Source organism: Abramis brama, assembly GCF_963993115.1.
Source record: "Abramis brama genome assembly, chromosome: 20".
NCBI lineage: Eukaryota > Metazoa > Chordata > Actinopteri > Cypriniformes > Leuciscidae > Abramis > Abramis brama.
The window spans coordinates 15323852-15342538 of NC_139982.1; the positions used below are offsets into that span (position 1 = coordinate 15323852).

General features: G+C 40.1%; 1 protein-coding gene across 3 annotated transcripts in view; it reads right to left on the reverse strand.

The window, feature by feature from the left end:
* Nucleotides 1-1531: 1531 nt before the first annotated feature.
* The window catches only part of znf469 (zinc finger protein 469), a 107787-nt gene continuing 90631 nt past the window's right edge, over nt 1532-18687 (reverse strand). For all 3 annotated transcript variants that reach the window (XM_084094090.1, XM_084094088.1, XM_084094089.1), the window contains exon 3: nt 1532-14150. In XM_084094090.1, coding sequence (XP_083950216.1) covers nt 2643-13970 — 11328 coding nt within the window. In that variant the 5' untranslated portion in view covers nt 13971-14150 and the 3' untranslated portion in view covers nt 1532-2642. The remainder of the gene's footprint in view (nt 14151-18687) is intronic.

Consider the following 18687-nt stretch of genomic DNA (forward strand, 5'->3'; position numbering starts at 1 on the left):
CATTGTGGTGAAATTTGCTCAGAATAATTGAACTAATCACTGTTTGCATAATTAAATTAACATTTAATCATGAGTTTCGCTGCATATTTGCTTAAACCCAAAAGAGTAATCAGTGGCAATTACAAGATTCACGGCTACAGAAGCTTTTTTTTGTGTATCACATGGTATGATTGATTAATGCATTAGACCTCACTGAAATATAGCTGTCTTGGAAATGCTTTGCTCTTGACGCTTACTGAGACACATTATGAATGCCTCTATGATAGCTAAGATCATTATATTAATTTCACACTATAATATCTATCTTTCTGCCTGCTTAGTTTGTCATCTCCTTTTTAAAGTTATCAATCCTTTTCCTTCCTCTCTTTCTTCTACCAGGTGCCTCCAATACGGGCCCCTACGTCTTTGTTGAAAGCCAGGGAGTTCCCTCACTGCGGCGCTCCCATTACAGCTGTTGTGTCTTATGGCTTTTTATTCCTATGTGAAGGTGAATAAGGCTCATGTAGGGATACAAGCCACTAAACACACAGTGATAAATCAGCTTGAAAGGACTTGTCTTTTAGTCCTTTTCTGAACAACAAATAAGTTAATCAAACAGCCAAACTTTATTTCCTGTTGTTTGTGATGTGCATTTGCTTAAACAGTAGAATATCTTATTTGGGTAATTATTGTGCATACATGATTATGGAATGATGTGCCATTGTTTTTGAGCAAAGTCAGTAATGTTTACTCTAATTCTGAATAACTGGGTTTTTTACTGTCTAGAGTTATTGTCATTAGATCATAGTGTGGAGTTACTGGAGGGATTTTTTTTTTTTTTTTTACGAACTAATAGATTTAGGAATTAAAATTTGCATAAAAACAGTGGGGTTCAAAAGTCAGACCATACTGAAAAATTAGGATTCAAAATCTAATTTAAACTTGGAAATAATCAAGGTTTAGGATTTTGAGATGCTTAAAAAATGAGTAAAACAAATAAGCGAATTCGTGACATTTGAGATACTAAGATACTATTCTCAACATTCTCAAATCATGCTGGATAACATAATCATCAGGTTTTACACAACAAACTTACGCAGTTCATATAAGCTTGAGTTTTTCACTCTAATTGGTATGCTTATGGTATCATTTGAAATGGAAAACAAGCATTTTTACTAGTGGTCTTCGTTTTGGACCCCACTATCCACCTTATTTTTCAGGTAAGAGATTTGTTACACAATTGCTTTTGAAAACGTCATGTCTTTGTCCGGATCAAAGCTGTCATTCTCCCTACTAAAAACAGGTTGTCAACCCTTGATGGCTCTATGATCTTCACATTTTCATTGTGAATGTCAATTTAAAGTGATCATTAAATGTGAATTCAAAGGATGCAGTGCAGTTCTTGACTGATTAAAACAACCTTGTACACTTCACACAGTTCATTCTTTCACATTGTATTGTGAGAAGTTATAAGCACAATTTCATTTTGACAGATCCACAGCATGAAATAAGGAAACCACCAGAATGACAAAGAAACAAAAGACTTGATGCAAAAAAATTTAATAACCAAGTTTATATGATGCACTTTGATCCACTCATAAGCCTTTAGTAGGCTTTGTATTTTGCTTTCTTTTTTTTCTCTTCATCTTTTGCACATTATTAAAATAGAACTTTGACATTATGCATTGCACTGGAAATAATCAACCTACAATATTATACAATATAAGATACATATAAACATGACAAAGCACCTTTTGTTCTTGTAAATAGTAATTATTAAAGAACTGGGGGGCATATAGATGATCGTGTGGGGTTTGTGTATGGTAACATCAGTGCATGGGAAGAATTCTTAAGGGTTTCATGCGCAATAATAGCACCTGAGTTCATATTATAGATGAAATCAAACTAAATACAGTTTTGGAAAAGGCTTTTCCCTTGCCCTCCTCTGAACAGATCAAATTAGGACACAAATAAACCCTTTCTTTTTGATTGCTCTTACACAGTATGTTTGTGTAATTTCCTCTAAAACTTAGTACCAGCAATGATTGAGTGAGTGTAATTGCTACATGTTCCCTTCAGTTATAAGACATTGTGTTCACATTACACAAAATATAATAATAAAATAACATAGCACCAATTAGTGATGATACAAAAGCTAATACTAATGAGTGTCTCCGCAATACAGTAAAGTAAAAGAGTATGAAGGAGTAATTCTCTGAAGCATATAAAATAAAGCACATTGACATGATTCAGACTTAGGATGTCTTTTGGTCCTGTTGCTAGGAAAACATCTAAGACCATGTAATGTTAAAGTGTCATGCATTATTTGGAAAACAAATATTCTCAGTTCATTTTCAAGTAAATTCTTTCCCAAAAACCTTTACTTTGTTGTTGCTGAAATACAGTCTCTTAGAGATAATGCTCCACTATAAAATAGAGAAAATAAATTTGTAACCAACATATTCATCCTATATTCATACATTTTGTTGTTGGTCTTCACATATATGTAAATACACATTTACAAGAGGAATGCAATAAAGTGACTAAACAAGGAGTTAAATTATTTCACAGAGGAGGGCCATACAATCCAAGTATCATGAATACACTGCCTTAATCACATGCCTAGTGGATCACTTAATTACCTCCTCGTTAATAGCATTCATTTAATCCTTAATTGATTCAGAAGTGTCCTTCCTTAAAGGAATTTTAAAGCTAGTTAGTCTTTGGCCAAACAGCTGGCTGAGGAGGTTGTTCTGTGACTCTGCAGTACGGTATGAGTGAGTCTCTATGGATCTGACCCCTGTCTTGGACCGTGATTTGTTAAATGAATTGTTCATGGTGGAGATCCTGGAAGAAGGGGAATGGATGGGTCTCCTAGGAATGTTCTTTTTCCCTTTGCAATCTCCGGTGAAGTGACGTACAATCTCAACCTTTTTTGGTGAGAAACTATCTACAGAACCTTTCTTCAGGTGAAGGCCCAGATTAGATGACCCTATTTTATGCTTGGAGATTATTTTGTTACTGACTGTGTCATCCTTTACTGATGTAAGCACTGGATAGTCATTGGGAAGTTCATTTTTCCTTTGTCCATCATTATTTTCAAACCTGCTGGGTCTGAACTTCTTTTTGGCCCTTGGGTCAATCCCCAAATTTTCCCTTGCAGTTGGAGATTGCGTTCTCTGAGAGCTATGAGTTGTCTTAAGATCTTTCCTCTTCTTCTGTTGCCTGGTTGAATCCTTGTCTTCACATGTATTAGAGCTGTTGGTGTGATGGGCAGAATCAGTGGTACTAAGGCTATTTTCAAGACTTTGTTTCATAGTTTCCTCAGATTTGACCATAGTTATGTGCTTAGTCAGAGCAGTAGTCAGCTGTTCACTGTGATGAGTCTGAAAATCTTGTTTATTTTGATCCTGCTTCACAGATGCGAGTTCAAAGTCATTACAAGATGAGAGCCCTTGCATGCCTTGTTTTGGTAAATTTATGTCTGTTTGACCGCACACTTGAATGGTGCATTGACTTGAGTGCCTTATTTCCCCTTGTTCACTTGCATTTTCAAGACTTAATGAAGTGTTTGTCTCCACCGTGTCTTCGTTAAGTTTGGTAATGCTCGAAATGTCAATCTCGGAAACTAACAATGTTGTTGGAATGGTGCAACAGTCATCTTCTATTTTAACATCACAAATCTCTGTCAGAGCTCCTTTGTCTGTTGCAATGACTTCCCTGGGCTCATCTGCTTGCATTTCATAAGATGGAGAAGGGCTTTCATTTTCTTCCTTCAGCTCTGTTGATGGAAGACTCTGTTCCATAGAATCTGTTTGCACTGTACACTCAATAATATCCCTGGCAGGGAAGTCCTCAGCCTCATCTTCAATTTTCACACTGGTATTGTTTGTTTGCGTTGAATGTTCCTCAGTACTGTTCTTTACAGTGTCATCTATGATGGGCAACACTGATTTGATGCCTTGCATATGTGACACTGTGATGTCTAAGCTGCTCTCAGTTGCTTTCCTTTTCTTGCTTGGTGGTGTGTCAGATTTATCATCTTTTGAATTAAAAGGTTTGCAAGGTCTCACAACTCCCTTGAACTTGAAGATCTTGTTCCCTCCAGTTAGGTGTTTCTCCATGTGACGATCAAATTGTTCCTTTTTTGAAAAAGTGTAGTTGCAGGTACTGCAGATGAACGACTTCTTGATTACATGCATGACATCAGCACAGAGTTCACAAGTATATAGTGTGGTGTGCTTTGAGTCTGGCTCATCTGTCTCGTCATGTTCATTTTTAAGGTGGTCTTTAAGCTCCTTTGCCTCTTGGTAGGATACTGGGCATTTGTGACAAAGATAAATCTTTTGCAAGCTGTGGACCACTAAATGGCGCTGGAGCTTGAAAGGCTTTGGAAACTGCTTGCCACAGTGGTGACAGTCCCTTGAAGGGTCCTTGCAGTTAGGATGCATCTCAGCATTTTTAGAAGAAGTCTCTGCTTTAGATAGAACCTCAAGCGTTGTCAGTGCGCAGTGCTTATTTCCTCCCCCAATACTCGTTTTAGTCTTCAGAATTGTGGAAGACTCCTCTGGAACCTTTGGCTCTTGTCCATTAACATCAAAAGATGTTCTTCTCTCTTCCTTAGATGATGGTTTAACATTGTCTCTTGCAGGTCTGCTGTGCCGATGCTGCATTATTGAAGATATGAAGTTCTTAACAGCATTTTCTTGCATGAAACACCCAGGCATGTCCAAGAGGGAACTCTGAGACTGCCCTCTTCGCGCAAACTGTGTGGCATGCTCACGCAAGTGTTCATTGTACATCCAGACATCTGAAATTTCTTTCAAACACATCCCACAGGTCCAAACACCTGCTTTGTTTTTGGCGTGTTTCTCCCTGAGATGGTCCCTAAGCTGTTCCCGGGAGGTAAACTTGCGCTGGACACACATATAGCAAGTTGGGGGAGGTGATGGATTGTGAGAGAGCTTGTGAAAGTCGAGCTCACCTAAGGTGAGAAACCATGTGAAACACACCTTGCATTTGTACTGCTTATCCTTTGGTTTGAGTCCAGGTTCTATGCGTTTCCTACACTTCCGCTCCATGGGCTTTTTGCAAGGTCTTACAGGGTCTTTCAGTTCTGTGCTTGCAATTGTCGCAACCAAAGGCATATCTTTCTCAGGCTCAAAAAAGGGTACAGGAATCTGAATTGTAGTGTCATGGATTGGTATCTCAATGCCTGGTGAACAAGAGGCATTTTCTTGAACACAGACTAGTTGGAGAGGGCAAGCTGTATCAGGAACCTCTGGTTTACAATCTTCTTGAGGAACTGATGACACTGTGTTTTCTGGCACAGCGCAATCATGTGAATCATCCTGGTGCTCTAAGGATTGTCTAATTGTGCCATCATTCTCACATAAGAATTCTTTAATGCCAGTTTCTGCATTTTCCTCGTAACCAGCCTGGTGATCCATTAGGCCATCTTTTGAATGACAAGTGTTCTCTGTAGAGCTGTTTACTAAGCTTTTGGGAGTCGTTGCATGCATGTTATCATTGTCGATTGATATGGTTTCATATTCACAAGGGTCATTTGTGCCGTTGGTGAACATATGTCCCAACTTGTTTTCTTTAGACTCTGCATACTTGTCAATAAAGGCACCAGTGGGAGGACAGTCTAAAACTAAACAGGACAGTTGTTTTTGCTTTTTGTTGCTTTTACCATAGACCCTTGCACATTTCTTTCTTTTCCTGTCATCATTTCTTGGGAATAACTGAGAAAAAGTATTTTCATCATCAAAGAAAGTCTTAAGATCAGGTCCCATTCCTAAAGTACCAGTAAGCATGTGACTGTCTTCTGTGGGAGAAGAGGTGTTCTCACGCTTAATATCCACAGAAGAATCCCCAAGTGGATAGTGGATATCTTCTGTCAGAGCATATTTTGGGTTATCACAATACTTTACAACATCGTCAATGTCATGTGTGTCCCCTTTCTTATGCAAATTGGAAGTCTCTGTGGAAGAAATTGTTTCTTCCTTTTGCTCTTCAGTGCTGATAGTTACCATGCTCTTCTGTTCCTCTCTCACATTGACTTCATGATAGCTGTGACTGCTACCCGGAATCTGTTTTTCAGGTGACTTAGGAGAGTTTTGTTGCACCATAGAGGGGGAATCTAGAGATATAGCCTGCAACATATCTGTTTTAAGAGTACTGAGTATTTCATCTGAAAAATTGTCTTGCTTTACCAATTTTGAAGAAAACATTTCACTGCGTGTGTCCTTGGTATTGATACCGTTATTTGCCCTTTCATTAGCAAGAGTTATCTGATCAGTATCACAACTTTCTGGGATCTTTGACATATCAGAATCACTCGCAATCCCTTCAAAGATCAAATGTGCATCTGTTTTCTGTCCTTGTCCATCTGAGATTTCATTTCTGTTTAAATGTGAAAGAACTGCTGGACCCATAACATCCATGCTATCTTTCAGTGCTTTTTCTGTTGGGTGTGACGTATTATAAATGGGCCTAGACACTTGACTACTCATATTTACATTTTCAGTAGGTGAAATCCCTTCAGTCTTTACTACATGCTTCATGGCTTTATGTCTTTTAAGTCCAGGATGTGTACGAAAGAACATTGCACATATTTCACACTGAAATTTTCCATGAATTGCATTCGGTGTACCACCCTTTTTAGGTGAGGATTTTGTCTCACTTGACCTTTGACTCTGTCCTTCATTTTGGACAGATGTGCATGCAAGACCCACAGATACTGCTTTTTCACAAGGTATCAGAGGTTTAGATGTCTCCTTAACATCTAACATGGTGGACCTCTGCATTGCATCATGCTCATTGGTGATCATCTGATTGTCCATCTTCTCAGAATCTACTTTCTTCAGAAGTGTGAGTTGCAGATCCATGTAATCAACAGTTTCACATGGAACATGAGTACCATTAACATGAGTACCATTCATGTAACTCTGGTTAAGGTTTGAGACTTGTTCAGAGTGAATTGTAGTGACATCCTCAACATAATTACTGCAGGAAGCTGATACATTTGAATATTTAATATCATTTTGGATGTTTTCATTTATAGAGTTTTCGGCTATTTCAAGTCCAATCAGGTGGCCCCGGATATTTGGCTCTGGTTCATTTGCATTATACGGTAGGCTGGATGACAAAGGTTTATCAAGAGAGAAAGCACAGGCATTGAGGATGTAATTGTCTGTGGAGTTTGATTTTACATCAGACTGGTCATTTCCTTTGTTTAAACATTTAGAGGTGAAGTTGTAGTCATTGAAGCATGTTTCACTGTAATTCAGGGGGCTGAGTTTCAAATCATATAGTGCACCTGTATCCTGAGAGCCATCCAATGGCCTAGAATGCAGAGAAGTCTCACCAAAAATGTGTTTTGAGATAATGTCCTCCACAGCAGAGCTAGAAATTTTACTCTCTGTGATTTTTACTAAATCCTGATGGGGAACAAATGAATTATCTAATTCTGGTGTTGCGGAATCAGAAGTATCTACTGACCCACCAATATTTTTGTGATCTGAGTTTTTGTCTTCAAGGTCTTGTCCATTTTTGCTCAGTGCAGGGGTACCTGTGCCTGGTAGTGAACCATTATCTCTCAGTTCACAAGGGCTTTGGATAGAGTTGTGAGAAAACTGTGGTGCTTGAGTCACAGTATAAAGTTGAGGACTTTGCTCAATGTTCTTCTGTTGATTCTCTTCACATTCTGATTGCACAGGAAATGTCATATCAGGCATGGCTCTCTCCACACTCTCTGTACAGTCATGTTCATCTTGAACTACAGGACGATGTTTAGGAGAAACCACCCTTTGTCTATTATTTAATTGTGAATGGGTTGACAAAGTGGCTTGACAAAGAGGAGACTTGATGTTTGAAAGGGGTGGTTGGATGTTTGTATGAGAGGGACAGTCTGTTGCTCCACCTGTTTTGTCAGATGCCTGCCTGTTACCTTTAGAAATGAGTTCTGGCTTCGCAATTAGAGCTGCATCTTCATCACATTTCTGTGTTTTTTCAACACACAGCATGTTTTTGTCTTTTGGTATGGCTGGGGATGTTGAAAAGTGTGATGTTTTGGAGAAGTCTGGACTATTGGTAATATACAATGAGTCTTTTAAGTCAAACTGTGCATCACACTCAGCATTCTCGGTTTGGCTGACAGATGACTCACGCTTGTGTTCATATCTAGAGACTGAAGACTTCACTGAGTCAATTTCATTTGAGTTCACACAGCATTCAGTTTGTGGACTCGTAAAGGAGCTCTCAGCAAGCTGTTGTTCATTAGCAATTAAATCTTCATTATGAAGTGTGTCATTACTACTCTCATTTAGGCTGGCTTTTGTTTCATTTTCTGACTCTGAAATGTCACTGGTTTTCTCTTCTAGTTTATCTGAAAATGCATTTGTCTCCACTGAGAACTTTGTGAGCTCTGCTTCTGTGTTTCTAAATTCTACATATTCAGACTCAATGTGTTCTGAGTATTCATTGTCTTGTTTTTCATGTTCCTCAGGAACCACACACTCTTGATTAGGAGATGACTGAGGTGATGTAAAACCAGAAGACAAAGAATCTGAGATTACTTCCAGGCTCTTCATCAGATTTTCTGTGTAGATTTCATTTTCAAGCATCTCTTCTGACTTGTCCAAGCACTCATTATTTTCTGTTTTGTCTTCTTGGTGCAGAGGTGAACTGTTTTCTGTGTTCAAATCAGTGAGCCCCATGCTGCCCTTTATATCCAAATGTTCATGTCCTGAATCAGTTGGTGTGTTGATAGTAGATGCATGTGTTGGTGTATGAAGACCTTGCTGTCCACACATCAATCCAAATGAGAGTGGACTAGACCATGGTAAGTCAGGTTCTGAGAACAGTGCTGAATTTGAGTCTACTGGTCTGGCAATATCCAGGTTCTCTGAGGAACAGTTTATCTGTAAGCTACTGCCCTCATCTTCACTTTCAGGGTCAAGTCTCAGTGGAGAGAATTTGCTCATAGTAAGCTGTTTTGTTAGCTCACTGTCTAATGGTGGAGGGCTGCTGAGCTTGGCTGTTTGCAGCTGACTCTCAAGCTCTGTAACAATTCTTTTTATTTCCAGATCATCAACTGACACGCTGTTGAGATTAGGAGTGTAGTCCGTTAATTTCTCTGACAAAGCAAATGGGACATAGTTAAAATTGGTCTTATTCTCATTTGAGTCAGAGTCCTCTTTGTACTGAGAAATCTCATCTGGTAGTACAGGACTAACATTAACCATCAGATTCCAGTCTCTCTGTTCTAAGAATGGTGAGAATGACGACTCAAAAAGTTCCTTCTTATCTGTTGTGGTTTCTAGAGGACTGAAGCTCTCTTTGGCAAGCTGAATATCTGGATAAAGATTGTTCTCAAAACCTCCCACAGAAAGGTCGCCAAACATTGACGTTGTGTCAAAAGAAAGAGGTGATTTTATAAGACTTTGATCATGTTCCGAAGGATAGGGAATGAGACATTGCACATCCTTTTGAGCTGCATCATGGACTTTTGAAGGTGATAAGCAGACTTTGTCCACAAGTGAAGTGCAAAAAGGTGGGGGTTCAGAGAATAGATAATTTGAGCTTCTGTTGGCTTCTTCACTTGATGTGTTGTTACTGATGGGTTTCTCAAAAATGGGTGCTGAAAATTCAGAACTGTTTGTTCTCTTGTGGGATTTACCCTTTGATGCAACAGCATCTTTTGTAAAAACATGGCTAGAATCTCTATTGTTTGTCGTTTCCATTGGACTCAGTGTTATGCCAGACCCTCTTGGTGATGTGATATTTTTTGGGTAATCTTTTTTGAATGGCTCTTCCGTGGTTGCAAGAATTCCTGCCTCAAAACCATAGTGGTCCCCTTTTCCCTCTATTTCCACTCTTGTGGTTTTGAATCTTGCGAGGCTGACAGTACTTTTAGTCATTGTACGCTCAGATGCAGTCTCTTCAGTCTTACAGATAATGCTTGAACATTTTGAAGTAGTGAATTGATCCTTGTGCTCAGTGAGTAGTATCTTATCAGTGCTGTACCTTTTGGTATTTTTTGTGAAGGTCAAAGCAAGTGATGTGCTAGACTCTTTCCGTATCCTTGGTGGGGATTCCTTGTACACATTCTGCTCAAGCGTGTCTTGATCTTTCCTCTGTACTTCTGTTCTTTTCTCAGAGTCTGAATCTGTATGATCAATACTTTTTGGGCTGCCAATACTATCGCTACAAATACTTATTGATGTGCTGAGTTCACTGCTTGTGGAAGACCTACTGCTCCGTCTTCGTAGCCTTTTGTGACCAGGATTGTCTTTCATCAAGGATGGAGAGACGTCAAAATCTTTCTTGGCATCAAAGGACTCATTTTTGTTTTGTTTCCATGAACTTTCCCGGCTCTTGTCAGCACAAATCCTCCCCTTACACTCTTTAGTGTATGTGTACTTGCAGCGAATGCTCTGGCTGAGACGTCCCTGACTGGCTATCTTTACAGGCTCGCAGTCGTCATCTGAGTCAGAAACGTAATCATATTCCCTGAAAGTAGGGTTCTGCACTGCGGGAGTCACTCTCTCCATCACAAGTGAAAACTGCATGTTTTTAGTGCCCTTTACATGGAGTTTATGCAGCTTGTTCTTTTGTTGAACAATTTTGTGAATAAGCTCTTTACTCCAGCTTCCACCACCTGTCCTTTTCCTTTTTCCCTCTGTTGCTATTGGTTTCTGAGCCGTTGGACTTTTGTTACCACAGGTGGATCTGGGACATGTTGTTTTAACTAAAGCTGTGCTGCTTTGCAGGCTTTTAAGCCCACATCTTGCAGAAAAATTGCTTGATAAAAGAAACTTAGAACTGTAATCATTTTTGTGTTCTGTTTGTTCTGACTTTCTTGCTTCCCACTCCATTTGTGTGCAATTTGACTCCTGTGACTGGGACTCTGTTGGAGAGGATTCTGCTTTAAGGCCTTCCTTTTGTATCAACTCGTGTTGGTTTTCTTTGTAAGGGATATCTGTGTGTTTGCTGTCTAAACTAAGGCTGTCTAAGTCTGAGTCAAAAGGATATTTGCAGTGAGCTTGAGATCTCTCACTAGATGTTGATTCATTGTTATTGTCTTTGGTAGTCAAAGCCTGTCTTGTTGATGTACATTTAGTAGTGGTGAGGTCATCATCAACAAATGCATCAATAAAGCTGCTATCAATTTCTGCATTGTCTGACTGATAGCCTAGTCCATTCAAAGCCTCTGTGATAAGGCTATCCAATTTGGGATCTTCCATTTCTAAATCTGGCAAGGGTGCAGATGGTAGCATCAGTTTCATTGAATCATCTTTTATATCTCCTTTGGTTTCATTATCTGGCACTATTTCCCCATTCTTGTTCAGTCCAAGCAGAGACAGATGTAAATCTGAAGAACTTCGCAAAATTGCATAACTGGATCCAGATGACATGGCTTTTGTGTGGTCCGTCTGAAACTTCCTTATTTCTTCCACTTTTGGCACATCTTTTAAGTCATTTTGTGCAAATGTATGCTGTCCACAGTATTGCTTATGGTCAAGAAAAGAGACAAGGTTATTAAAATTTTGATCACATTGCTTGCATGTCAGAAGCACATCCAGTTGATCAAGGTTTGCTGAGACTAATGATGTGGCGAGTTGGTGGGCAGAGTATGGAGGTGGGGGATGATTTTCTGTTCTGTAGGTCTCCAAACAACCTTTTCCATTGTCCATGTTGGACTTTGAATGCCTGTTATGTGGCATGAAACTTGCTGTGTTTTCTTTGGCTCGCTCTTGTTTATAGTGCAAGTCTCTGGAAGCTTCTGAATGGTAGAGATGCTGGTTGGTGTTCATGTTATTAGATGATATCAATACTTTATCCTGTTGCTGCTGAAAAAACTGAGGGGACAGAACCTTTGAAATTTGGCTGTCATCAGAGTTACTGTTGACAGAGTTTGTAGAGGCTGGGGAGAGTGATGAACATGTACTGCTAGATGCTGGATTTTGAGTGGGTGAACGTGAAGGAGAGTCATATGGTGACACCATCTTCAGCCCTAAGGGTGCTACATGTAATGGATGGTAGCTACAGTTTCTTGATGTCACTGGCACTGGGTGATTAATACCAAAGTATAATGACTTATTCTTGGCATCACCCACCTGGCCTTGATTTGTATCCACCTTATTTGTAAAATGACTGGGTGGAATTGTGTTGCAGCCTTGCTTGACACTGTCCTGCTTTTGGTTTGAGAAGCCATCATTTTTCTTTTTGTTGAGAAAATTGTTAGAATCTTTATGGTTGATGTTTTTGTGTGGCTTATTGTCATCTTGCCAATCTGATGGGCCTATCAAAAAAGTAAGCTGCTGATTGCTCAACTGCCTGGAGAGATCAATCCTATTTTGGTTTGGCATTGCAGTTGTGAAGCGTATCTGCTGCCATGGCATACGGCCATTGATGCCAGTGTTTTGTCTTTGTTCTGGTGCAGTTTGGTACTGAAAGGGGTAAGGCGTGGAGGTCTGGTCTATGAGTGGTGGTGGAAAGGTTTTGTTTGTGCCTTCCCATGGGTGTGATACCCTGCCGTGGTGTTTACTGGCACTTTTGTCAAGAGGCCCTGGGCTGATGTGAATACCATTATGTGGGGGGCTAATTACGTGTACTTGTGAACTTGAACCTTGTGCAATATTTCTAATATGATGAACACTGCCTTGAATAAGAACTCTCTGGCTGGGAGTGCCATTTTTAAGATGGCAGCCTCTCTTGCCCACTACTGTGAAACCTGTGTCCCTGCTGTCTATTGGACTAAAAGACTCTGATTTATCTGAAACACTCTTACTCTGCTCTGTTTGCCGAGTACTTGATGCTGAGCTCTCGTCATTGCTGGGAACAGAAGATGACATACCATGTGGCGTCTGCATGTACTGGGGTGGTTTATGGTGTAACTGGTATGACTGCCTGTCCTCTACCTGGTCATTACCAAACTGTGCACTAGTTTGCATGGCCTCATGGCCCTCTGAAGAGGACGGAAAGGAGAATGAATTATGGGAAACCTGGTTAGGGACAAGAGAAATATCATTGTAATCTTGAGACGGTGTATTCCGATCACTGGGAAAGGAATCAGGGGCTGACTCCTCTAACAATGGGTATCCATACTGAAATGGCACAGGCATAAAATTTCCATTGGTCTTGTTCAAGTCCACAAGGTTGTTTGGCTTTTGTGAAGTAAGGGAAAAATTTGTGTTTCTGAAAGTCCTATCTGGAGACTGCCACGTGTCTGTTTTACTCAGCTGAAAGTCAGGGAATAAAGTTTCATTGGCAGGTTGTGTACTGTTGCTCTCGATTGGGCTGGGCTTCTTTTGCGGAGTAGATGGTTGATTCTGGTGAGCAGGTCCTCCAGAGGTGGCACCAACAGCCTGTGAGGTAAAACTTTGGGAAGTAAGGTTAGGTGAGCCCTCATGGAAGCACCTGAACTGTAGTTCTTCCTGCTGCAGTTCGGCCTCTCGCTCTGGAATACTTGGCACATGGAAGCGGTAGCTGCCTGAGACAGGACCTCTGTTGGACTCAAGCTTCTTTGGAAGTGAGACTTTCTGCTGGGGATAGGCTATCCCAATTGTGGGATTTGAACGTGGGTTAGTAATACTCAATCTGTACAACTGCTGTGGGTTGCCACGCTCTTTCCCCGGCTTTTTACTCTTGTCTCTATTGCGACTCTTTCCACTTGGCGACTGAGGGCTGTCCTTGCCGCTGGGCCATGTCCTGTTGCTATTGAATGAATGATTCTGCAGTGACTTAAAATCAATCTTTCCAGCCTGCTGTGGGCGAATAACAGCCTCACGTTGCTGCGTGTTGTCCCTCTCTTTTTCTGAAAACTTAGCAATATTGTTCACAGCCTGTGGCTCCAGACTCACATTTTGAAAGTGCTCAGGGGACTCTATTAAGCTTTTGTGCTCCACAGCCCCCTTATCCTGTTTTTTGGACTCATTATCCAGCTCTTTGGCAGCCAAGGACTGTTTAGTCTCTTCAGTCATGATGCCAATGTGGCTAGTTCAGCACGCTGGTCCTTATCTGCACAGGCTGTGACATGGGCACATTGTGTTTCAGTCAGAATCAATAGACCTGCAGGAACAGAAGCTTGATGTACAGGATTATTTCCTCTCTCTTAGTTCTTCATTTCCCCGATGATGGAATGTTCATGTCATTTTTGTGATCTGAAAATAGAAGAGAAAGGATAAGAAAATGTTATTCTCACTTCAATTTTCACATTAGGTAATATTGCTTTACAAATATGTAATACACGTAATGCTACAGAGAAATAATGTTATATTAACAAAAATACTATACAATTCAATCATTATAAATAATTGTGAACTGTAATTGCATTTGAATGCAGAAATTTCACTCAGGTGGTAAAATGTTTATTTTGTAGCATTGGGATATAAACTGAGACAAGCAATTCCACTTCTCACCTGAAGAGGGCAGAATTGCATCAGTTTTTGCATATACTGCAGGTCTACATCTCATTCACATAAATCAACAAGAATTGCAATTTAAAACATGAAACTGTAAACAAAATGTACTGCGCTAGATACTACTTCATAAAAGATTCAGTTAAAATACATTTAATTGTGTATGACCTTCTTTGGGTGCTCCAGACATTGCTTATATTCAGGTTTACTTTGGCTAAGAGTGTTTTGGTAGTGGCCAGACTATAAGCAGCTGAGAGTTTGGCAGAAAATTGAAATTTATCTGCTCGGAAAATCTGTGCATACGGTGCTTTTCAACTGCGCACTTTCAGCAGCTGACACTATAAAAAAAAAGTTAGAAGTCCAGGGAGACTAGAAGTGCTTTTTGCTTTAAGACCATTTGGGGATGGAGGAATAGATAATCACAGGTCAATACTTGGCTTTCTTTCCCTCGGTTAAACATATCCACAAAAGTAAAAGTAGTCAAAAATAAGATCACAGCTATGGCAATTGAGGAAAGTATGACTTTTTGCAGTTTATTTTTTATTGGATTTTTTTTCTTCTGTAATGTCCTAGAGGCAACAAATTCTGAAAGAAAACCCACAACATGATTGTTTGATTCTTTTCCCTGTGCACCCAGCATTCATAATTGCATGGTACAGGCTAGGGATGTCACGGTGAGGAAATTTTCACACCGGTATATCGTATGTTAAATCACTTTTCACTTTCGCTGTTGAATTTGCGATCATGCCTACTCTGTCTATAGGCCTATAACTTGTGGACATCAGGGAGTCACTATCTATATGCGGGGTATTGAATCGCTTTTGAATGCACACTTGCTTTTCACTTCCGAATTCGTGATCATGAGTAATCTGTATATAGGGAGCAGCACACATTTTACAAGATGTCAATGATGCTCTGCAGCTCGTGCTAATAAGTGCACAAATAAGTGCACTGCTGTATGCAATTCAGAGATGGTTTGTACGAACATTTGCATGTGACAAAAAAGGCTTTAGGGAACTGTGTAATCCATCTTGACATCTATTTACTTCCATCATCTTAGATGTCAGTACATTACCTTTAGCCTCTCACACAGAGTTCTTCCACAATCACTGTTTTTACTGTCAAATTTAATATGCTCTGTATATTCAGTGCAATCAGCTTGTGTTTCCTTGACATGGCCACGGGCTACAGAGCTGGACTCATCTCTCATTAAAATGGCCAGAATTGTGCATGCACATACCCGCACACACCACACTTATTGACTCCCAAGAGCGACTGATCTTAGTATCCCGTTGGCAGAGAGACCTGGAAATGACAGACCATGTAAACCAGTCAATCTCCACTGTTTCACCACTGAGAAAAAACATTTAGAGAAGGTTGCTCGTCTAAGCATGTCAGTCTCTTGACGTTGCATAAATAATAAGCCCATTTAAGAATATTGAAGATGGTAAAGGAGTGAAGCTTTTAACGAACATCTAATGTTATATACTGTTCATGACATGAATGTTGATGTGCCTGTAAGATGACTTCTTCTATGGTTTACGTTATTTTATGCATGCTGTTCTTTTCTTTTCCTGTTTTATACTCGCTCTTTTACATGTATGTGAGGAGTGTGCAAACCATCTATAAAGACTCATGGGACTACCAATTTATTTGCTTCTGGTTTTCCTTCTCGCCTCTTGTTGCCTATTTCATCTGGGCAGACTTCAAACCCTCTGAAAGAAGTCACAAGCTGTCCAAATAAGTACCTGCAAATTTTTTGAAACAACTGGAACTGTGACTATTCTGTGATTTTGGCTGCTTCAGGGCTATCCTCACCTTATGCACCAGAAAACTTGAGGCTTAATAGCTCAAAATGAACATACCTGTTTCTTTCTTTTTTCTTTGCTCAAGAAAGGATTAATGTCCGTCTTAATATTTCAAGCAGTAACATAGCTGAACCCAAGGTTGATTTTGGAAGGAATGCATTTTAGGATTCAGCTAAATTCTGATCTGATCTTATCTAAACTTTGAAAATTATAGAATCAGTTCAAAACCTTGTTTCAGATGTGTTTTGTGACAGTGCATCAAGGTAAAGTAAAAAAACAAAACAACAACTGTTGAAAGAATGATTCTCTGAACTATTCATATAACCTATTCCTTTAAGGCTGCTGTTAAGCTCAACAGCTACGTTTTCTTCAGTGAATCGCTCTGCATTCAGTGTCACGCTTCTCAAAGGCTTTATCTCTTCCATCCTGTCGTCCACCTGGCTCAGGTATTTAGCAGGTTGGTCTGGAGTCCAAGCCCAGCCTGGGTTTGGATAGGACTGTGAAAAGTCACATCCCCCCTTCAGCTCCTGTCATAGTCAAAGCTAGTGTGTCTGTTCATTTCCCTGCAGCCTGAGGGATGACTCAACTCCACTCAACTGCTGGGAGCACCCTGCAGAGGCTAAGCTTGATCTGGCCGAGAGCCATACATCACGTCTCCCTTGGTGTTTGCCCAGGCCGGCCAGCCCCCTGGAACGGCCACAGAGGGAAACACAAGCTGACTGTGACAACAAAGACCACAGTTGCAGGAATCGCAGGGGCCTACTAGAAGTATCACCAAAGCCAGAGCTGTCAGCGTACAACGAATGCAGGGTCATTTATATCCTCACAACTGTTAGTTTGACTTCCCAACTCTATCTCCATTATTCCTGTAGCCAGTCTTCACCACACGCAGACCATGGATTAATGCCCTTATCCATATGCTATTTAAAGTGCATATTTAGTGACACTTTATCTCTCTGGTTAGCCAACTTTTTTTTTTTACTCATGAAGGATTAAAGTTTATGAGAACTTGGCCAGGAAAATAAAGTGTGCCCATCACACATTTCATTGCAAACTATGACTTGATATGAAATCCCGTGAGAGTTGTCTGAAAATGGCTCCATAAAACAGCATTTTAGGCAGTTTTATAAGTCAATTAAGGCAAGCTTGTGTGTTCCACAGCCCTGGTGTCAAATCAGCCTGCCCACACACTACCAAAAGCTCCATATGGTTGAATCACATGCAGCTCAGGGCAGAGGGAGGGTTCTTTTTGTTTGTGCATCAAATTATATGCATAAATATTTCTTGGCACGTGAACACAATCTCAAATATTAACATTTTGGTGTGTCTTAGCTAAACAGGTTAAATGTCTGTGAGAGGACCTTAATTTCCTGGGATATATTTTTTCCTCCCATGCAGGATATACTGGTTTGAGCCACAATAAAACACTCCATTTACACCTCTGAGAAAATATCCTGTCAGTTATCATCTCCAATTAAACCTCCATTAGTTCTCTTCTGTCTTTTCCCCCTGGCGATCCTTCTATTTATTACGGCATATGGCACCCAAGCAATTACCTGTCCATTACTTCAACGTAAATTAATTATAAATTATATTTATAACCTTCAAGTGTGAACTCCAGGGACCTGGAATGATTTGTTTGTTAACTAATGGTATTGATTTTACTCCTGTGTGTAACTTAAGACTAAATTCTGATAAATGTACACATGATTCACACCTGATTGCACCCTGATTTCCTAGCCAGCACTTATGAACAATATGTTACAGGAAGCCAAAACTATCATTTCCTTTCCACTGAGAAGGAAAACACTGGCTTTAGCTAAAGTCTCACACAAAAGACAAAGACATGTTTAACAAAATGAAAAGCTTGTAATAACAACGTCCATCTTTTATGCTGTCACACAATCACATTCTAGACTTATTTCCGCACATAAGTACCTCCGCACACACTCCATTCCAAAACCTGGTGTGCTGCCTACATAGACAGGTTTGACTGATTTGAAATGCTCTAAAAAGGTAGGAAATCTGTGCATCATACTTGACATAAATGGCTCTCTTCACGTGAAGCACATGATAGACTCAACACTGCTATGCTAATGATGCAGCACTTTAATATTTCAGCATGCCATTTCTTTCACTGAGCTCTGTGCACTGCATTATGGGATTGTTTTTATTCTGTGAAGGATATATGAGTGAATTTGATCAGGTTGTTGTGGCTACCTTCTGAAACAGCTTTTATAGTGGGATTGTGCCCATGATGACTTAAAATGCTCCCTATATAGGTAGCTCCTTGGTTTTGGATCAGAGCCATACACTCTAAGTATGTCTTTGCCATTTACAGGGAGCTCTACATGGGTTCAACTGGCATTTGTAGGAATGGTGAGCAAGATTCCAGACAAAGCTCCAAAAACAAAGAAGGGTCCATCTGGGACAGCTCTGTTAAAGATGGCACATCCTCTAGATCCCTGCAC